The 22,792-nt window shown below is 41.8% G+C and overlaps 2 protein-coding genes across 5 annotated transcripts in view; one reads left to right on the top strand and one right to left on the bottom strand.

Moving 5' to 3' along the window:
- brf1b (BRF1 RNA polymerase III transcription initiation factor subunit b) overlaps positions 1-5,951 on the top strand; it is a 33,195-nt gene extending 27,244 nt beyond the window's left edge. Inside the window, exons 7-19 of the mRNA XM_034162108.1 lie at positions 103-252; positions 344-437; positions 1,445-1,571; positions 1,654-1,693; positions 1,945-2,040; positions 2,116-2,412; positions 2,535-2,596; positions 2,682-2,763; positions 2,839-2,891; positions 4,028-4,293; positions 4,786-4,837; positions 5,397-5,559; positions 5,630-5,951. Of these exons, the coding sequence (XP_034017999.1) occupies positions 103-252; positions 344-437; positions 1,445-1,571; positions 1,654-1,693; positions 1,945-2,040; positions 2,116-2,412; positions 2,535-2,596; positions 2,682-2,763; positions 2,839-2,891; positions 4,028-4,293; positions 4,786-4,837; positions 5,397-5,559; positions 5,630-5,667 (1,520 nt within the window). The 3' untranslated portion in view covers positions 5,668-5,951. The remainder of the gene's footprint in view (positions 1-102; positions 253-343; positions 438-1,444; positions 1,572-1,653; positions 1,694-1,944; positions 2,041-2,115; positions 2,413-2,534; positions 2,597-2,681; positions 2,764-2,838; positions 2,892-4,027; positions 4,294-4,785; positions 4,838-5,396; positions 5,560-5,629) is intronic.
- A 15,303-nt stretch (positions 5,952-21,254) lies between these two features.
- The window catches only part of LOC117503198 (creatine kinase B-type-like), a 41,493-nt gene continuing 39,955 nt past the window's right edge, over positions 21,255-22,792 (bottom strand). For all 4 annotated transcript variants that reach the window (XM_034162399.1, XM_034162400.1, XM_034162398.1 and 1 more), the window contains 2 exons: positions 21,646-21,835; positions 21,255-21,558 (listed from right to left, as the gene is read on the bottom strand). In XM_034162399.1, coding sequence (XP_034018290.1) covers positions 21,380-21,558; positions 21,646-21,835 — 369 coding nt within the window. In that variant the 3' untranslated portion in view covers positions 21,255-21,379. The remainder of the gene's footprint in view (positions 21,559-21,645; positions 21,836-22,792) is intronic.

Here is a 22,792-nt window from a genome sequence, read left to right on the forward strand (position 1 = left end):
TATAGGATCATAATGGAACAAAATTTTGTTGTATTATGTAAATGCATTTTCTCTGATGCAGCAGTTGGGTGCAGTTAAAAAAACAGGGTTTGTCCTCCTCAGATCCATGCCTCTACATCCCAAGGTTTGCTCACATGTTGGAGTTTGGGGAGAAGACTCACGAGGTGTCCATGACGGCTCTTCGTCTGGTCCAGAGGATGAAGCGGGACTGGATGCACACAGGCCGACGCCCTTCTGGACTCTGTGGAGCAGGTGCGACCACGCCCACCTGCCGTTACCACAGTAACAACATCCCTTACTCCAGACTCCTGCTCTCCTTTACTTTCCTCTTCTCTCCCCTCAGCACTCCTGGTTGCAGCCCGCATGTATAAATTCCGTCGCACAGTGAAGGATGTGATCAGTGTGGTGAAGGTTTGTCAGGCGACACTCAGGAAGAGGTGAACAGAACTGAGATCACATGAATGTCACGGATTATGTCAGACTGTAAAAATAACCAGATGATCATAGATTGTTATGGTTAGCAGTAGGAGAGAACCCAAAAATGCAGACAGCGGTCAAACACGAGGTATGTCAAAACCCAGGTGATTTATTGTCCAAAATAAGTGCAAACAGTCCAACAAGTAATGTGAGGCAAAAATGAGCACAACAATAAAGCCCAACACAGAGGCATCACAAAATGGTGAAAACACACAAAAGAACTAACACTGATCAAACAGGACATGATGATAAAAGAAAATAGCTGAGACAATCAAAATACTTGCACGTAACGCGAAAATAAGACCAAGAGAATAAACCGGCAACTAAACAGGGAACAGGTGAGGACTTAAATACAAAACAAACTAATGAACGATGGGTGTGTGAATTAGAGGAAGCCAGAACAAAAGACACGTGTGACAACTAAATGAACACAAGGTGACTACAGAAGAGAACACAAGCAAAAGACTAACATGAAGCTCAAAGGGGAACGGGGTGCGAAACAGGAAAAACATAACTCGATAAACAGGTGAACAAGGGACAGGGGAAATCAAGATGACAAAACACAGAGAACAGATCAAAGGTGATGGAGAGATTGACCACAGACATAGACAGAAGGACAAACCACAAGTTGGACACACACGGATGACAGACAAAGAAAGGGGAGTGAACACACTGATTACCAATAACAGGACAGACAGACGACAATGACAAAAGACAATGGCAAACCGAAAAGACCGACAGGGGACAGGACACTAACAAGGACAGGGACAAGGCCTGTGTGCAGGGACAAGGACACAAAACAATATATTACATGAAATTACAATGAATAATCTTCAATTAGTGAGAACATTAGATTATCATAGATTACATTAAATTGCAATGAATAATCTTCAGACAATTAGAACATTAGATGATCACAGTATTACAGTGGGAGACCACAATATATACTACCACCCTGTCTTCACAGATTAACCGAGTTTGAGGACACACCCACCAGTCTATTGACCATTGATGAGTTCATGCGAGTGGATCTAGAACAGGAATGTGACCCGCCCTCCTTCACTGCTGGACAGCACAAGGCTAAATTCCAACAGGTAGCTTGCTCATCTCTGTGTGTTACTTTCCAGTGGATGGCCAATCATTTTCTTTCTTTCTTTCTGTCCCCTCCCACTGAAGCTGGAGCAGGAACTGGCCAGGAAGCTGGATGAAGTTGAAGGTCAGTCTATAGTGAGGAGGCCCTGAGTGGAAATAATTTGGGTCACCTCATAAGGAATTAGTTTGGTAACCGCCAAGGATGTTAGGAACCATTTAGGACATGCCAAAGGACGCACCACAAACAGGAGAACTAGGGGAATCACTTAGTACATAAAAACAGGAACCATCTAGAATAAATTAAAAGGCTGAAAAGCAAAACTATAAAGTTAGATTTGACTTTCAAAGAACAACCTTTTCCTACTTGTCCATCAGGAGAGATCAGCTGCTATAAAGATGAGATTGAGACCCAGCTAGAAAACAGTCAACCCAAACGGAGAGGGATCTATGCATCCTACGCCAAAGAACTGGGTTTGTACGGATCCTTCCAGCATGAATCATCAACAGTCAGATGTTGACTCTGGTAACCTTTAACCTACTTTTCAGATCTTCAGGAGGAGGAGGTCCTGACTTCCACCTCTGATACTGATAATGCTGAAGACACAGCGTTCCAGGCAGCTACAGCGCATTTAGCTCAGGACTTCATCTGTCAGGTGATACAGGAGGGGGAGGGAAAGACCAGTGGGCCAGATGTCAGCAGTGTGCAGGACATGGACCCAACCAGGGTGGAAAGATTGCAGCGTCATGCCCCCCTCGCTTCTATTCTAGGGAAGCTTCCCAGTGCTGCTGGCCTCAGCCTCCAGCACCTGTTCAAGGAACCATCAACAGGTGGAGAACATGATGGTAGGAACACAAATTTTTCCATGACATCATCGCAGATTTGGTGACATTATCATGGACACCATCTGTGTTGACATCATGGAGATGTTATCTGGACGGCAAAATGTCTGCTGTGGTCTTTGTAGATGAGCAGGGGCAAAGTGGAGAGCTGGACCTAGATGGGATTGATGACCAGGAGATTGACAGGGTTAGTCCAGAATAGATCAAGTCTGATCCCAGGCTGAACTTGATGATGACGGTGATGATGATATCATCCTTCTGCTCTGCTGCAGTACATCCTCAGTGAGAAGGAAGTCCAGGAGAAGACCGAGCTCTGGATGAAACAGAATGAAGAATATCTGAAAGAACATGAAGGTCAGACCATCACAGTGGTCCAGGAATTGACTGACAGAAGCATCAGTCACTGAGGCTTTGTCTTAATGTTTGCAGAAAAAGAAGAAAGGATCAGAAAAGAAAAGGAACAGGGCACCTACAAGGAGAAGGTAAGAGGGTCAGCACACAGTCTCCAGTCCACAGTCCAGATTCACTAACCAAGACTGGGTTTGGTTATGGTCTGAGAAGCTACACTTGTTTAAGGCAAAAACTTTTGTTTCTCTTTTGGAACCAGAAAATAGCATGACTTGAAGATGCAACCGTTATGACATCATAAGTGGGAGTGTCTTTTCAGGTCAACAAGCTGGAAATGTGTTTAAGGAGAGTGAAAGCAATTTGAAAAAACACAAATCCTTTTGTTTCTGATATTAAACTTCTGAGGGTTAGGGTTAGGAGAAATTTCTGGGATCACTCCAACATCATGACACTCGGCATTTTGAACTTTGTGATCCAACCCGACCGCTCACGTGTGGTTGTCATGTTGTTCCATAATTTAGACATCAAAAACACCTACGGACATAATTTTAACAAGCTCTAAGAAACTTCAACATGTTCACCACAGCAGTAACATAAAGCATTGCAATCTGCAGAATAAAGACATTTATTTATCAGCACATTTTACCCAGAATACATTGGATTGGTATGTTAATCATACACATTTATTCAATGCCAGCCTTTCTCTCTGAGTTTATTTATTGCTGCCGTGTTCCCTCTTTTCCTTATAAGATTTTTAAATTCCTCATAGGTCTCCATTATAAGTGCTGCGCTGAGGCAGTGAACGTTGCTGCTGGCGCTTTACATTTTGTCATGGTGAATCCAGCTGATCTGTGTTCGACCTCATGGGCTGCCTATGAATGGCGTTGACACACAATTAGTCTGACTGGCTGAACCTGTCTTGACTTAATTTGATTGTGTGAATGTGGCTCGGTCTTTATGGAACCGCTTTAGCTTCATCTCATTTGTTAGGCTTATTCAAGTCAGGTGTTTCACATTAAGTGCCACCTTTCTGAGCTTGCTTCATGGAACGAGCCCCTGATGAGACACGCAGTGAAAAACCCCAGAAATAAACTATGCATCAGTCTGTGAAGTTAATTGAGGAATCAACAACTAATTTATGGATCTCGCTTTAAATGTGGTCAGCAGTTTCCAGGTGTCAGGATGGTGAATAAACTCAAAAAGAACTTTAATGCAGCATCAGATTGTTGTTTCATTGATGTCTTTGTTACTTCTGTTGAATTATTTTCAGCCCAAGAAGTCAAAGAAGAAGGCGGAGCCTATTCATGCATCCACAGTGGGTGAAGCCATTGAGAAGATGCTGCAGAAGAAGAAGATCTCCAGTAAGATCAATTACGATGTCCTCCGAGACCTCAACCAGGCAGGAAGTCCCACCCAGGAGACACATGACCCAACCGACAGCATGTCCCAGACGCGTCCCAGCCGGCGTCGACGCAGGAAGAACAGAGGCCTCAATGCTGGACAGCTGGCTGCTAATGCAAGCATCATGGGAAAAAGGTGTGGCGTTAGACCATATGTTCCTTCACATTGTCTTCCAGCAACAAGTCCAGGTGTTTGTTTGTTTGTTCTTTGGTCAGTGACTTGTGTCCTTACAGTAGGAACACCTTTGATTCTTCAATATTATTTGTGAAACTACTGTGAACATGTTCTCCTTGGAGCCAATGCTCCAGAGCTTTGTGGTCCACAGTCCAAATCCAGCACATAGTCTGAAGTCTCTGTGTGGCTCTAACTGCTTCCATTACCCACGGCCATATGATCTAATGTATCTGGATCCAAAAACCTGTCTTTGTCCTCCTCAGAGGACAGATCCTGGATGCAGCCAGCGAGTACTTGAACTTTGATTATCGTCTCTGAAATCCCATGTGAGAGTACAAACAGTACAATAATAAATGACTCCATGACATGATGATCCCCTGACCCTTGACCTGCTGATGCCATGACTATGAGCTCCATTTGACTGCTGTCTTCACTGGTGTGCTTTTGTTCCAGGCTCCGCCCACTCATATCATTTACATCGAAGAAGAAGAAAACAGCAGCACAGGTGAGCCACCTGATCCACGATACTGACACAGCTATATAAAGTATGACTAAGTACTGTGAACTCTTATTTAGTATTACTAATCAACTGATTCACTGCGACATTAAATCTTTACTCAGTCATTAAATTGATAAATTATCTCAGATGACTGAATATCAGGTGTTCTATGAAACCAGCTCCTTTCCAAGAAATCTATGAAAAGATAGAACATCAAAGACGTTCATGATTCTTGACCTCTGTAGGGAAAGTTATGTACTTAAATAATTATCATGATGTTTTCTAAAAACTGAATGATGAATGTATTAAAGTGGCCAAACAGTAAGTAGAAAGATGTATCTGGACCTGCTGGGTTTGCTGGTCACATGGTTTAGAAGTCACAAACCTTTACACGTGGCCACTTTATTAGGTACACAGACAACTGAGTGTTTTCAGCTAATTTAGTTTGATTTCAAGAAAATCAACAGTTTGTCGAAACCCCAACCGTCCAAATGGAATATTTAAAGTTTGAAGTTGAAGTTACTCATCAACATTATTTTTTGTGGAATATTTCCCCCTCCGACAGACAGAAGACTCTGCCAACACGACGAGAGAAGAACGGGCTCTGACCCCTGACCCTCAGACTCCAGCGGCTGAGCTCATCGCAGTATTGAGTCCCACAAGTGTGGATGAAGATGAGGTGGAGAATGAGCCTTGTGTCAGTGCGCTGGAGCTGATAGGGGGCAGCGGTGAGTTTGAGGTTATTGACTGATTAACTGACTGATTGTTTGATTGATTGATTGTTTGTGTGTTTTCCAGACTATGGCTGTGAGGCGGAGGAAGAGGAAGGCTTCTAATGTCTGACTGCTTTGACCTTTGATGACGTGATGTTTGGAATCATTGAACTATTGGTAAACTGAAAGTGTTGTCAAATATCGATGACTTTATTGATAAGTTTCTAGTCAATGATGAATTTGTAAATATAATCTTATGTGGTAATGTGAAAAATGTTATCTGTACATGTTGTTAGTGTGTTTGGTGTAAAAACGCAGCAGTGGATGTTTTTGGTGAACTTTGTGTTAATTCAGATTTAATCAAACCAACAAAAATAAAGAAATGGGGAAAAAAGTCCCCAAAGTTTGTGGAGTGTTTTTTTTTTTTTTTTGTTCTTATATAAAAACAATACAATTAAATTGAGTCCAGCAGCTTTGCACCATCCACAACACCACAGAACCATCTTGGGTCCACTGAAACAGACTACTGGTCCCAATTTCAGCATCTTTCCGCTGCAGCCAGGTGAAAAGTGGGTGTGTCTTTGGCCTTCTCCAGCACTGAGACACCCACATGCTGGATCGTGTCCAGAGACACACACCACATTGACAAAATATTCCAATGGAAGCCAAGGATCCTCCACAGAGACTTGGTACCAAAGACATCCAGTTGTCATCTGAGGTCACTGGTTAGAGTCCAAGTCTGACTACCAGACCTACAGGTCTGTAGACTAACTGCAGGGGATCCAGGAGAGGGTCAGAGATAGTCTTATATCATTCATAATATGCATATGTTGCAGACATAAGTGAGCAAAGCTCATCAGCATCTCACCATGTCATTTCGGTCCTACAGACTTTGAGTAAATGCTTCAAGGGAGCATTAGCATGGCAAAAACCTTTCAGACTCCCACCTTTTTAAGCATTTTCCTTTAGGTCCTTCAGACTTTTTCAGTAAAATTGTTCTTGGGAGCATGAGCATGACTAAAACCTTTCAGCTTCTAGGGGGGGTTCTGCTCCCTATACTCCCCACCTTTTTAAGCAGTTCTCTTTTTTGCTTTTCAGCTGACCCTCCAATTACAGCCCTCTTAACCCCCTGCCACTTAAGCATTTGTTTTTAATGTAGATGTAAATTAATATTCAAAGTTTTCAGCTAGTTGACAGTATGGCTGTACAATATGGTACAATATGGCCAAATTATCGTAACTCAAAATTGTCATGTAAATGTCACTTATTTTACTTTACGGAGAATGATCCTCCAGTTTGGGAAGAAATGGAACTGAATTTGCCACTTCCCCTGTATATGTACTCTGCAAAATCATCGCTCCTGAAAAAGAAAACAAAAAATCCTGTGGTCAAAAATATGATTGCAATATGGTATCGGGTTAAGACATTTTTTGCAGACTGGTCCTCTCTCTCAGTCTTCAGCCCAATATGGGGCAATGATGCTTTTTCTCCTGGAAAAGCAGACAGGGGATTTAAATGTTGGGCCAAAAAAGGGCTGGAAAAGATTGGTGATCTTTATAACAAACAAAAAGTATTGATGCAGTTTCAAGAATTGGTTAATAAATGTAACATTTCCTATAACCATTTTTTCAAATATTTACAGTTATGAAATTTTATTAGAATACAACAAAATCAAACATTATCTATTCCTACATTGTCTATCATGGAAAAAATGATGGACATGGATTGTTGGGCAAAGGGACTAATATCAAAATTCTATAAACACCTGATTGATGATTGCACCGAAACATCTGTAAAAAAAAAAAACTGGAGGCTTGGAGGGAGAACTTTGGTACTGACATATCATTAGAGATGTGGCAGGAAATGTAAAAAAGCACAAACAGAAACTTCTAATACACGCCTGAAATTGTTACAGTACAACTGGCTGATGAGAACATATATAACCCCAGAAAAGCTAAACCAATATAATTGTGCTGTTCCTGACACATGCACCAAGTGCAATGTGGAAAAAGGTACATTCTTCCATTGTGTTTGGCAATGTACAAAAATAAATATTTTGGCGGGAAGTGACAAACCACATTCAAAATATGTTAAGTGTCCAGATCCCATTTACTCCAGTTTTTTTTATTTTTGACACTTATCCAGAGGCAATAAAATTCAAGAAAAGTCAGAAAATGTTTATAAATTTGTGTATATTATTAGCAAAAAGACTGACAGCAATTTGTTGGAAAGATATTAAGCGTCCAAGTATAGGGAGATGGATTTCTGAATTGTCTACAACACTCCCTTTAGAAAAGATTTCTTATACAATCAAACATAAACAAAACCAATTCTACAAAATTTGGGACCCATTCATTAAATATATTGCAACAAAGGATTTAAACATAAGGGAAGAAGCAGAATAGACCTTTATTATTAACTTTTCTTTTTTTTGCTCTGTAGCCCTCAAAAATGAAACTTTCATGTTAAATGTGTTCTACTCTAAAGAAACAATATGTAGACCCCCAAATGTGAATGTATAGATGCAAACCATGTTCCGCATATGTTAAATGTATGCAAATGTTTTTTTTTTTCCTAAATGAAAAATCAATAAAAAATGTTGGCAAAAAAAAACAACAACAAAAAAACTTTTGTTTGGATGTTTAAAGCTAAATAGCTTAAATTTTTATAGACACACAGAATAAAAATTCCCTTTTGCTTCCACGTATTTTCATATTGTTAACTGCTTGTGGTATTATGCAGTGCACAAAGAAAGAGACAAGGAATGAGGACACGTTGCCCACTGACAGTGAATCCACAGGACCCAGAAAACACACTGCGCAGGGTTACCCAGTTCAATAACAACTGTTTGTAGCAAGAAAAGTGGTACAAAATCAAATACATAAAAATCATATAAATGTCATAATTCAAAGCTGAAGTATTTAACTGGAAGTAGATTTCACTTGAGAAGCCCAGTCAGCTAGAATAAAAGTGATTAAAAAAAGAACTGACAGAAAAGTGCTTTGAAACATAAAAGGATTGATTACAGGCATCAGAGTGACATGTTTCTTACATTTCTTACCTCTTTATTCACTCAGTGAAGAAAAGCAGACGCGCTGTTTGGGACCTGTGACCGCTGACGCAGTGAAACAGGTGATCTGTTTAATGGGGAAACAACCCCTAAAAACTGATGTCAGGATCTGCTCTGGCCCAGGGTTCATGTCTGGGTTTTCCCCCCATTTTGGTCTAGGCTTCCACTGAGGATTTTTCAGTTTTACTTTTCATATTATTATATGTTGTCATGTAAGTCTTGGTTTGGTTCTGTTTGTTTCTTTACTTTCTGTAATGCTTTTGTTACTGGTTTTATTCTGTGTATCATTTATTTATGGTTTAGTCATTCATTGCATTACGTAGTCCCTGGTTTTGATTTGTTCATTTATTTCCTATTCTGTCAATAGTTTGTCATGTTTAGTGTATTCACTTTTCTGTGTCACGTCCTCTCTTTAGTTATTATCACTGGTTTTCCACTCCTCGACTCACAACCTTAGTTTTAGTTTCGCCCCCTCTGTTTTGTTTGTGTTTATTATGGTTTAGTCAAGCACATCACATTTTGCACCGCTGGATTTTCTGTCACTTAATTATCTTGCCCCAGTGCACTTTGCTTTTGTCTTAGAGCACTCTCTTGCACTCACCTTTGTGTTCCTCGGTCACGCCCCCTTCCAGCACACCTGATCCTCACTTCACTCCCTGATTCTTCCACTGGTATTTAAGCCCTCACAGTCCCTCGCCAGATTGTTGCATTTTGCACTTTCCAGCCTCATGCCTTCGTCTTGTTTTGCCTTGTAATATTTCTGACCTTGCCTGCGTTATCGACCTCCGCCTCGTCTTATCCCTGAACTCTGCTTGTCTTTTGACTTTGCCTCTGCCTCAGCCCTGTGAACTCTTGTCGCCGTGTATTTGGAACTGTGCTTGTTTTTGGACTCCGCCTCAGCTTACTACCTGCCTGTACCTCCACTACGTCGAATGATTTCCTGTGTACCAAACCTATTGCCTGCCTATCAGATAAAGCTATTTTTCTTAATCCAACACCTGTGTCTGTGAGTCTGCATTTGCCTCCTACAACCTTCAGGGCCAAGCCACCACGAGCCATGACAACTGTGTTATTTGCATAATAGTGTCTCTATGACTCACTTCTTGAATCCAGGTTTTTGCTTTTTGAAAAGTGTCTCTGTGCAGTCAATTACACAGGTTGTCATTTTGGACCACAGAAGCACGTCTGAGACGGAGTTGCTTCACCCAAAGTGATCAAATGGTTTAATGTGATTATTAACCATCAGATGATAAAGGTAAAACCTCTTAAATCATTCTGAAGTCAGTTTGAAGCAGAAATTGAGGCAAAATTCCGTGACACTTGCCGCCTTTTATGAAATAATGCTGAATTTATGTGGAAATGATTGTTGTACGAAAGCTTCAGATATCTGTTGCTGAGATAGATGATGACTGAAGGCAGTGAGAAGCAGAAAAGAGGTGATAATCCATGAACTGCATCATCGGGGGGGGGCAGCAATATTTAGCAGGACCATTCAGTCTGCGACACCAGCATTGAAGTGTTTGAAATTCTCTGAGTGGAATCCCTGCATACAGACAGGAGTCTGCATCACAGATGCAGTCAGCTACAGGGTGTGGTGGTCCTGGTGGATGCATGTGTGATCTTCTCCATCTCTGGGTCCAACATAATGGACTTCACTTAATGTACAATTACTGAAAAATATGCGGTGGAGAACTTTTACTGTCCACACTGAAGTAAACCATTATGAGAACCACCGCACAATGCCAAAATACATGAAAGAATAAACACCCAAACTGAGGTTAGCTGTTAGCTTGTGCTTCGGATTTTCGAGGGGGCATGTTCAGTAGACACCAACGCTCCGCCCCTTTAGGCATTAATGTTTCATTGTGAATCAGTGAGGGCGGGGCTCTTAACAATAATGTGCCTAAATAGAGTGGCATCAACTCAGAACATGGCGCCATTTTGGGTCAAACTGTGCTGAATCTACTGAAACTACTGAATGAACCTTTAATATTTTCAGCATTTTAAAAATAATTTAGCCACATACAGCAACACATCCAGGTACTATCAAAATAAATATAAAAATAGTTAAGCTATCAAATTTACAGCTGCGATTCCAATGAAGTATAGAATATATAGAATTTACATTTTACCCAATGTCCCAACTTCATTGGAATTGGGGTTGTACATAAATTTACAATTTATGGTGATTTATTTAATTCATTTAAAGCCTGATTTATGCTTCTGCAGCTTTGACTCTGGATTATACCCCGCAATGGTAACACCGGAGGCAGTGTGAGCAAGGGGTAACCCTAAAGTATAATCCTTATTGGTTACAGTCTGGAGGTGCCGAACATCTAAGGGGAATCCCGAATTGGGACCTGTGCCTCATTTAATGACCGGGTCAAGATTTCTTCTCTTGATTCTTTTCTGCTAAATGTGTTTGATCCATTATCAAAATGTAATCTGCTTTCACTGCTTCTGCAGTGAAAGCAGATTACAAAAAAAAAAAAAAAAAAGTGTCAAATCACAGCTTTTTGCTGTGTCTGATTTAACAGGTTCACGTCAGGCTGCAGGTCCGAGTCTGAACACGGTGTAAAAAAAATAAACGGTCAGACTTTTAAAAACGTAAATGACTCTGGTCTCACATGTGAGGAGTTTAATGGAAATACATTGCAATTGGATGGGACATTTTATCTGATGTGAGCCAAAAGTCTGCTGTACAAAATCTGTTATATACAGTGTTTATTACATGGAAAATAATACAAAAACTTTAGGACTTTGTCTGGTGACTGTGAATATCTGGTTTATACGATGACGGTTTAGGTGAGTTTTACTGGACATGGGACTGAACAATAAATTGACCTCTCAAAGCTTTGATGATGAAGTCGCTTCCATCCCACACGCTGACTTTATTTTCCCAAATGTTTCTTCTGTTTGGATCTGAACGGAATCTGTACATCTTGAAGCCCTTAATGTGTCTATTTGTGCCTCCAAATGCACAACAACCTGACATTTTCAGTGAATAAATTCAGTTCAATTCAAATTGATTTATATAGCACATTTACAACACAGCTGCAGCTGACCAAAGTGCTTCACAATAATAGCAATACAAAAGTGTAAAATATTAACAAAGGAAAAGAATAACACATACATTTGTAAGCTGTAGCTTAGCATGGCGGATGAAGAGCTAATTCAGCTAGCACCGCGTCTCTGCTGAAGGCAAATGTTTGGGCGCATTTTGGATTTTATTATTTGCTGCGTAAGAAGGAGCTTGACATGACTTATGCAGTGTGCAAAATCTGCAAAATGAAAGTCAAGTACTTCGGAAACACTTCAAATCCGCAAGCCCACATGCTACGTCATCACCCGGAGCTAAAAGAAGCGGAGCAGCGGTCTCTGCCGACTACCGACCAGCGCTTCGCTAAACTGCCAGCCAAGTCTGAACGAGCAAAGCAGATAAGTAAATTTACATCGAGAATCACTTCATTAACCTTGTAAAGCTGCATTTTCTTAAACATAAACATTTAAGTAATATAACTATTTCTCAGAGCTGTTTGAATCGAAAATCGATTCTGAATTGAATTGAATCGTGAGTTGTTGTACGATTCACATCCCTACAGAGCAAAATACCAGAGCAAAGCATACACCATTTAGGCAGTGTTGAAAGCCAGGGAGAAGAGATGGGTTTTCAGTCTGGACTTAAACTGTCCCACAGACAGGGGCATAGGCAGAAATCATAAAACAGGTGGACCCAGAAAAAAATCAGACGGGCCCAACCTTTGGGGTTGTAGGTAAGGTGTAGGTATTATAATACACCGTTTGAAAAAGTGTGCCTCGTTTGGACATCGCAAGCAACGTTATCACTTAGCCTACAGCACTGGCAAAGTGAACACACAGATGCCACACGTCAGACACAAGTACTCTTCATGGATAATGCAAGCTGCAGTGCAGCGCCCCCCCCACACACACACACATTCAGTGCAAGTCTGGTAGCCTACTTGGCTCGGCCTAAACCCAAAACGTCAATAAGTATTTAAATAAGGCATTGTTTCAAAAATAAATTCCAAGTTTAATGATGAACACATCTCAGCCAACTGCACAGACGCTGTGTGCACAGTTACACAGATGCAAAGTGTCAGACACAAGCACCCCATGGACAATGCAGCAACGCAACGCTTAGTCATGTAAAGTCCTTTAAAATAAAAATTCAAAATATATCTGCAACATGAAAACAGGTTGGCTCAGCGGCCAAATTAAAAACCATCAGAACGGACACCAACATGATTCGTGGCAGTTGCAATATAATATTAATAATTAGGCCTATTTAGAAGAAAAAGTAATTAATGGTCTCACACTTACATTTGATGATTCTTTTTAATGCTCCAGCAGGAGACGACGGGGTTTTTGTTGAACTCTCTTATCACGTCATCACAGTCCAACGATTCGGTCAGTTCTCTTTCAAGGGAGAGTGTATTCAGTCTGTGAGTCAACATGGATGTTCTGGTGGATGTTTTTATCCATTTAACAGTAGAAAACAGCCGTTCGATGGTGCATGTTATTGGCATTGTGATGAGGGCTGGCAGAAGACTATTTGAGGAAAAATGTGCTCCCTCATTTATCGCTGGAGTTACGTTCTAAAAATAACCCGCGATAAGCGAAATCCGCAAAGTAGTCAGCGCTATTTTTTGTAATTATTATCGATGTTTTAAGGCTGTAAAACCCCTCACTACACACTTTTCTCAAACAGGCATTAACATTTTCTCACTTTTCTCTCTTGTGTAAACACTCTTTTTTCTTCTGGGCGAGAAGATTATAAACAGACACACAGAACACAATGCGCAGCTCTCCCTTCGCTCACTGCCTCCGGAGGTACGGATGCGGGACCCGCAAAGAATCCAAGTCCTCTCTCAGTGGCCACGGAGCTCTGCGTCTGCGCTCAACATCCGGATCAAAACAGCGAGCGTATCTCTGGACCTGTTGCCAGATTTGGCACAATTCCGCACAGCAGACAGGAGGGCAGTGTGGCCCGCTGCTGCATTTACCGAGCCCGCAGAAAACCCATTGGAGCCAGTGATGACCCTAACCCTAATCGCGGTGATGCCGACCGGTGCCGCGACTGGCCCACCTGATAAGGACGCAGAACACAATGCGCTGTAAAAAAAAAAAAAAAAAGCATGCAAAATTGCTCTAAAAAAAATCCACGAAACTGCGAGGCCGCGAAAGGTGAACTGCGTTATAGCGAGGGACCACTGTACTCTGAAAATGAATTAATAAAAATCACAGAAGATGAAGCAGATTTGACAAAATGTATTAATTGTCGCTCAGTGCTAATGCAATATCATATCATAGGAATACAATGAGGCAACAACAGGTGAGTGTCGACTCAGCCTTCTCATTGGATGGGGCGGGCCTGGCTGACAAGTGGGTGGGCCCAGGGCCATCCAGGCCCACCCGTGGCTACGCGTTAGCCCACAGACTCTGAGGACCTGACAGTCAGAGGAAGATCATTCCAGAGTTGTGGTACTGCTACAGAAAAGGCTCTATCACCTCTGGATTTAAGCCTGGCTTTAGGAACAGCCAGGAGAAGCTGGTCAGCTGACCTCAAAGCCCTACGTGGAGTGTACGGCTGCAAGAGCTCACTCAGATACATCGGGCCTATACAGTGCAGACACTTAAAAACAATCAGCAAAACTTTATATTTAACACGAAAGCCGAGTCTAAGGTGCAGAGCACAGGGGTGATGTGCTCATGCTTCTTTGTTTTAGTCTAAAGGCGGGCTGCAGCATTCTGTACACTCTGCAGGGAGCGCTGGTCCAGCCCAACTTGCAGAGCATTACAATAATCCAGACGTGATGTTATAAATGCATGGATGGCTCTTTCAAAATCAACTCAAGTAAAATAAGATTTAATCTGGGAAAGAGTCCTCAGCTGGAAGAAGCTGGCCCTGATGACAGAGCTGATGTGCTTATCAAATCTGAACAATGGGTCAACTATCACCCCGAGATTTTTTTCAAAAGGGCGGCAAAAAGTGGACAGAGGACCAATAACACTGTCTTGTCCTTGTAGAGGGTCACTTTGCCTGAACACTAAAATCTCAGTTTTATTTTTATTAAGATTCAGAAAATTAGCTCTCATCCAGACTTGTACATCATTCAGACAGTCCTGTCGTATTTTTACAGCAGCCTGGGTATCACAGGAAATTACAGGAAGGTAAATCTGAATGTCGTCTGCAAAACAATGAAAACAGACTTTGTGCTTTTTAAAAACAGACCCAAGAGGGATCATGTACAAAGCAAAGAGAAGTGGTGCTAAAATTGAGCCCTGGGGCACGCCATATTTAAGAGGAGACACAGAGGAAGAGTACCGTCCTACATTAAACAGAAAAACTTCTGTTGGAAAGATAGGACTGAAACCAATTTAGCGCTGAACCCTTAATACCTATGTGCGTCTCGAGGTGAGTCACAAGGACACTGTGGTCCACTGTGTCAAAGGCTGCAGATGAATCTAAAAGCAGAAGAACCGCAGAGTTCCCAGCATCAACAGTTAAAAGAAGGTCATTAAAAACTTTTAAAAGGGCTGTTTCAGTACTGTGTCTTAATTTAAAACCAGGCTGAAACTTCTCCCCTATTTCATTAAGATCCAGATAAGCCTGCAATTGGTCATAGACAGCTTTCTCTAAGACTTTAGACACAAATGGCAATTTAGAGATCAGTCTACAGTTGGACAACACATGAGCGGCTGGACTACAGCATGTTTAAGAGCTGACGGAAAACAGCCACTTGATAGAGAAGCGTTCACAAGTTCAGCAATGTACGGACCAATACACTGAAAAACATCTTTAAACAAATGACCTGGAACAATGTCCAAAGTGCAGGAAGAAGACTTAAGATGATTAACACTTTTGGTCAGCTCACAAATACAGGATTAAAACGGTCAAAAACAGCATGACACATGGATGGAGCTGCTGACTCCACCTCAGATACAGGACATGATCTAAGATCAGAGATTTTATCTCTGAAATAAGAGAAAATCTTCACAAAGGCTGGCCAAGGGCACAGTGATATTACTTGCACGAGGATTAATGAGCAAATTCAGAGTGTTAAAAAGCACCTGAGGTTTATGACAGTTTGAGGACACAAGATCTGACATGAATCTAGTTTTAGCAGCTTTAGCTGCTCTCTGATACTCAGTCTGTCCCTCAGTATTTGCAAGGAAACGTGAAGATTATTTTTTCCATTGTCGCTCAGCACGCCTACAAGAGCGCCTGAGTTCACGAGTGCGCTCGTTTAACCAAGGCTGTGCCGTGGGCTTTAAGTGCTTCAGCCATAAAGGAGCCACAGAGTCCAAAGCCTTTGTGCACGAACCATTAAAATAAGAAAGGAGTTCATCAGGAGTTGCATTATCTGAGTCGTTTCTATACGTTTCATGAAAAGCATCAGAAAACAGGGCGGCTGACTCAGTATTGAATGTGCGCACCCGGCGCGCCGTGGCGCACAGACTGACCACGCTCCGAGACAACGCTACAGAGAATAAAACAGCAAAGTGATCAGAGAAATCTCAGTTACATTGGGATTAAAACCGAAAGAGCACAATGTCCACAATATGCCCCTTCTCGTGCGTACAGCTTGACACAGATTCGCAACAGACGTGGATATTAAAATCCCCAACAATCAGAAAGTGGTCGTAATTCAATGATAAGATGGCCACAAAGTCAGTAAAGTCCTGAATGAAGTCTTTATTTGGCTTTGGAGGGCGATACACCAGCGCGCACAGGACTGGAGTATCAGAGCTTATCACAAAAGTCTGCAGTTCAAAGCTGGAGAACAGATCTGCTGGTACCTGCCAACAGTTGTAGCTTTCTTTATATACAGTAGCAAGCCCAGCGCCTCTATAATAAATATATAATACCTGAATAAATCAATATAATACCTGGATTTACATGCAGACACATTAACAGCCAACGCTATTTTGAACCCAAGATGGAACCACGAGTCACGTGATGGATTTTTTTCGACTTGTCATGTCCCCACTCTCTCTATCAAGGCACACCACTTAACATGGCGACGCCCAAAAATCACGTTTCTTAATTTTGTAGAAATTCACATTGATGAAGGAAGAGAACAAACAGCATGAGATGATGAGCTCAGCATGTTTTTTTAGTCATATAAGGTCATTTTTTGGCCAGGAACAGACAAAGTAGTAGAAAGCTGAATATTGCTGGATGCGATCCTCTAACCAACCTAAAGAACAGACAGGTCCCCATGTGTCCTCCTGGAGCTTTTCCTGGTGTGACATCATCATGCCATGATGAGTGTCATTTAATTGTGTTCCGAGGGTAAAGAAGAAGTCTGTCGGTCAAAGGGCCTTTTCATATCATGCCCCAGTACTGTGGAACAGTCTCCCAGTGTCGATAAGACAGTCCGATACTGTGGAGACCTTCAAGTCGTGACTAAAGACATGTTTTTTTTCCCCAACAGTGCTATGGTTAATATAGTGTGTTATTCTACTCTTAAATTCTTTATCAATTTTATTCTTTTAATTTTTTTCCTTTTTTAAAATTGTGTTTTTAACTTTTTAATTCATTTTAAATTGTTTTTGAACTGTTTTGTGTGAAGTGCCTTCGGTCGATGTTTGGCGCTTTATAAATTTAATAGATAAAATAATAATTTGCAGTGGTATATGTATCTTCATTTTTTGATAGACAAGATTCCTTCAAAATGAAACAGATATTGTATTATGGTACCAAGTAGAGGCCTTGACATCACCATGAAATCATGACATCATCGTGTATCTCCTTTTTTATTTATTTATTTATTTAATCCGTCAAAGAATCAGGTTTTTTTGTGTATCAGACGCTGATGAAGAGCACGGCTTTGATGGAAAACAGAGCAAAAATGAGTCAATTCCAATTCACTGGTACTAAAAAATGAAACATTTGATTTCCAGATGGCTGACGAGGATCATTTTGATGAATGTGACTTCATCAGTGACCGAAATTCCATGATGACTAAAATCCCTTAATAGCCTTTCATGTAGGCACAGTCTGATTCGAACCACAACACTATATTGGGAACTCAAGTCCCCAAGTTTGAAGAAATGCATAGAACACCTATCCTGGGTTGTATAACGTCCTCTTTTAACAGCATTTTGTGGTTCTTCAACATTCCAGTAAAAGTCCCCATCATAAATGAGGTCATGACATTATGATCTCATGCTATTCTTTATTTATGTTTATGTCAATGTTCCAAAGCATTGCATGGCTGGTTAATAAAAAAGTAATCAAAATATACCCTTGTACACTATACTATATATCTGGATGAGGCCATTTCTCATGTAAATATAAGCTATGACATCATAACTGATTTGAGAACACACAAGGACTTTGTGTGTTATCAAGGCTACTGAGGGGAGAGCACATGCCAATTTTCAGCTTTTTACTATTTTATTTATTTATTTATACTATTTTGTTGTTTTTTGGTGAAGAAAAGGCAGTAAGAAGAGAAAAGATGCGGCCCCGGAGATGAACCCTGACACATTCTGACCATCATTGAGCCCATTGGCCCCATTTGATTGATTTTTACTGCTGAGCCATGTGACCTTGATCTTTGAGAAGAATGGTGGACTGTGACTGGCAGAAGAGTCCAGGTGGCTGGTCCTAATGGAGCCCACACGTGCATGTCATGACGAAAAGACAAGTTAACTGCATAAGACCTGAGAAGAAATACATGTAAAGCTACTGGGAAACAGTTTAGCTAAATCCAAGTCAGAGATGCTTTTATTGTCCAGCTGAGACATGTTTTGCTTTCTAACCAATAGGTATTTTTAGTAAATTAAAAAAAAACATCTCCATCTGTGTTGCATCATTTGTCTCGTCTCACTGTCATGTCTGCCATGCGTTTTTTTTTTGTCATCCGCTGCACATCGTGGAGACATCATTAAAAGGCAGTCAGGTAAGTAGAACTTAATTTGCTGTGATGTTGTCTGTATGAGGTTTTTTTTTATTAGTTTTTGTCATCTGTGTATCTGCTTCCCTGCTGACTGTCTGTTTGAGTCCTTATGTGTTCGGTGCTTGGACTGGTCTGTGTGTGTGTCAGTCCTCCCTCTTCCTGTGTGCATATGTGTGTTGTGCATTAGACGTTTCATCCTCTGTCATGTCTCAGCCGTCTCCCTTGTGGTTGCTATGTGTGTGTCCTGTGAGTGTGTGTGTTGGCTTGTGTGCGATCATCTCTCGTTTCTATGTAGGTGTGTATGTGGGCGTGTGCTCCCACGGTCTGTCACTCTTCTGTTGTCTGCTCCCAGCTCATATGTGCATATATGGTTATTGGTCAAGTCTTTGTCTTCCCCAGTTGTGCATCGTTATATCGTGTGTGGCTTCATCCTATGTTTATTCCATCAATCCCTCCTTCCAGTGATTATGTATCTGTCACGTCCTTCACTGCTCCCCACTGTTACATATGTCTGCTTATTTATGTCCCTCCTTGCTTATTTCCTTGGGTTTGTGAATATTTATCTCCTTTTGTGACACACCTTTTGTTGTTGTTTTTTCTCCTCACCCTGTATTTTGAATTGGATTGCATTTTGTTGGAACCATCCCCACACCTGCTGTTTTTGGAATCGCTCACCCAGAGTGGAGTTAAGTCTGTATTTTGGTTGACACTTTTCAGTTCCTGATTTTGACTAAACTGTCTGTAAATAAATCCCTGGCTTTTGTAATGCACCTTTGAGTCTCGTCTGTCTGCATATCGGGATCTTCCTTTAATGGCTTCTGGCTCTAAATCATAACAGTTACTTGATTGAAATTTACTTTGTCTGCTGTCCGTTTTACTGGCCTCAAAATGTGTGGCAACCTGTTACAGTGGCTCCAGTCTTGTGTTTTATCAGTTCACTGCTAAATTACAATTCAAATTTGCAGGCGTGTCAGTCCAGACACTCAAATCAGATTCGAAGTGTCTCTTCCCAATGATGGAGTTACAGTGCATCCAGAAAGTATTCACAGCGTTTCACTTTTTCCACAAGTTATGTTACAGCCTTATTCCAAAATGGATGAAATTCTTTTTTTTTCCTCAAAATTTGACACACAATCCCCATAATGACAATGTGAAAAAGCTTGAGATTTTTGCAAATTTATTAAAAATAAACTAATAAATCACATGTACATAAGTATTCACAGCCTTTATCATGAAGCTCTAAATTGAGCTCAGGTGCCTCCTGTTTCCACTGATCATTTTGGAGATGTTTCTACAGCTTCATTGGAGTCCACCTGGAGTAAATTCAGTTGACTGGACATGATTTGGAAAGACACACACCTGTCTACATAGAAGGTCCCACAGTTGACACAAACCAAGCATGGAATTGTGTGTAGACCTCAGAGACAGGATTGTCTGGAGGCACAAATCTGGGGAAGGGTACAGAAACATTTCTGCTGCTTTGAAGGTCCCAATGAGCACAGTGGCCTCCATCATCTGTAAATGGAAGAAGTTCAGATCCACCAGAACTCTTCCTAGGGCTGGACGCCCGTCTAAACTGAGCGATCGGGGAGAAGGGCCTTAGTTAGGGAGGTGACCAAGAACCCCATGGTCACTCTGTCAGAGCTTCAGCATTCCTCTGTGGAGAGAGGAAAACCTTCCAGAAGGACAACCATCTCTGCAGCAATCCACCAATCAGGCCTGTATGGTAGAGTGGCCAGACAGAAGCCACTCCTTAGTAAACGGCAGATGGCAGCCCACCTGTAGATTGATAAAAGGCACCTGAAGGACTCTCAGACCAGGAGAAACAAAATTCTCTGGTCTGATGAGACAAAGATTGAACTCTCCGGCATCATGTTTGGAGGAACCCAGGCACCATCCCTACAGTGAAGCATGGTGGTGGCAGCATCATGCTGTGGGATATTTTTCAGCAGCAGGAACTGGGAGACTAGTCAGGATTGAGGGAAAGATGAATGCAGCAATGTACAGAGACATCCTGGATGAAAACCTGCTCCAGAGCGCTCTTGACCTCAGACTGGGGCGACGGTTCATCTTTCAGCAGGACAATGACCCTAAGCACACAGCCAAGATATCAAAGGAGTGGCTTCAGGACAACTCTGTGAATGTCCTTGAGTGGTCCAGCCAGAGCCCAGACCTGAATCTGACTGAACATCTCTGGAGAGATCTGAAAATGTCTGTGCACCGACGCTCCCCATCCAACCTGATGGAGCTTGAGAGGTGCTGCAAAGAGGAATGGACCAAACTGCCCAAAGATAGGTGCACCAAGCTTGTGGCATCATATTCAAGAAGACTTGAGGCTGGAATTGCTGCCAAAGGTGCATCAACAAAGTATTGAGCAAAGGGTGTGAATACTTATGAACATGTGATTTATTAGGTTTTTTTGTTTGTTTGTTTTAATAAATTTACCAAAACAAAAATTGTGTTGTCATTATGGGGTGTTGTGAGTAGAATTTGGAGGGGAAAAAAATGAATTTACTCCATTTTGGTGTAACAACACAATGTGGAAAAAGTGAAGTGCTGTGAATACTTTCCAGATGCACTGTTAGTGGTTGTGATCTCACACAAATATTGTCACCTGTTAACAGTAGGGAAAAATAATTTGTTTTGACTGCAATGTGAAAATGTCTCATTAGCACATTGCATTTTAAATGATGGGGCGGAGTTACCAGAGACCAAGTTCAGAGAGACTTTATTTGCTTCCAGGTTTTTGATCAAAGATATTTGTGATTACACAGCGGGGGGGGGTGTGAACAGATCATATGGGGGTGTCAGAGGTGAAAGGTTACCATGGGTCAGTTCACTTTTGCTCTGGCATGAGGTCATCAATGTCCTCACCAGTTTCCAGGCGTTTTTCCATGATGATCAACAGGTTGACACCATCAACCACCATCTGCACAAGCTCCACCTCCGAGAAGCCCAGACGGTCAGCGTTTGAAATGTCAAAGACCCCACCCACTGCAGCTGTGTCCACCCCGCCTGAACAGATAATACAAAGACAGAGATGAGGACAAAGTGGACCAGTAGTACTCCACCTGTCTCACTGGTCACACCTGTCTGTCTTACCTGTGCCTCTCTTCTGCAGTCTCAGCCTCTTGAGGATTTCTCCAAACTGGTCATTCTTACTCAGGAGCGGCAGTTTGATGTGGACGCCAGCTCGCAGCCCTGTTCCAAGGTTTGATGGGCAGGTGAGGACGTAGCCCAGGTGTTTGTTCCACATGAACTCGTGTCCTTGCTCCTTAAACAGACCCTCAATCTGCAGGCAACATATTCTGATATTAATGTTGAATCAAAGCAGCAGTGACCAAGTGACAGTTTGGACGCAGGACAGCAATAATCATATTGAAGGCCTTTACAATACAATTTAAAAAAAAAGGTCCTTTTCTGGTGCAATTAATAAACATGGCTGAGTGTGTCATGCTTTGACCCTGGACCTGACCAGAATCAGGTTCTGTCCCCCAGTCTTCATCCGTTTCCCTCTCTTTGTCCTTCTGTCCAACCCTGAGTGTTTATTTTCTGTTTTTCCACTGTAGTCTTGGTTATATTATGTTATGTTTCAGCCACGTTAAGTTCTGTTTGTCATGGCGGGCGGCTGCCCGACACCAGGAGCAGGTGGACCCATGGTACACACTCCCAAACCAGGCTTTGTGGTATAAGAAGTCGTCATGTTTATTACAGGCCGAGGTTCGGCACACAGGTGATCAGATAACGGAGCAGAGGTACAAGCAGGGCGAGGCATAAACTTAGTCATTTCCAGGCAGGGGTCTAAGGCACGAGCAAACACAGGCATGTAGGCTGAGGCAAAAGGCGCGGTCAAGAAACTCAGAGCAAAAAACTGGTACACGGCGAGACTAAACAGGGCAAATAACAGGAAGGCTGGAGAGTCTGCTGGAAGCGACAACAATCTGGCGAGGGACTGTGAGGGTTTATATGCATGTGGACTAATTAGGAACAGGTTGTGTTAACAAGGTGCATGTGAGAGGAAGGATCCAGAAAGGGGGCGTGGCTAATGAACAAAGATACTATATTGTGCAAGACAGTGAGGGAAGAGAACACATGGTGGAGAGAAGAAAAGACAAAGATGTGTGAACAGGTGTCAAGAATGTGACTAAATGAAAACACAAAGCAGACTGGGACAAAGTGTGAGTGTGATGTATGACACATGAGCCTAGGCTCATGTGTCATACATCACACTGACAAAGTGAGGAACCTT

The sequence above is a fragment of the Thalassophryne amazonica genome, chromosome 21 (genome assembly GCF_902500255.1).
Source record: "Thalassophryne amazonica chromosome 21, fThaAma1.1, whole genome shotgun sequence".
NCBI classification, from domain to species: domain Eukaryota; kingdom Metazoa; phylum Chordata; class Actinopteri; order Batrachoidiformes; family Batrachoididae; genus Thalassophryne; species Thalassophryne amazonica.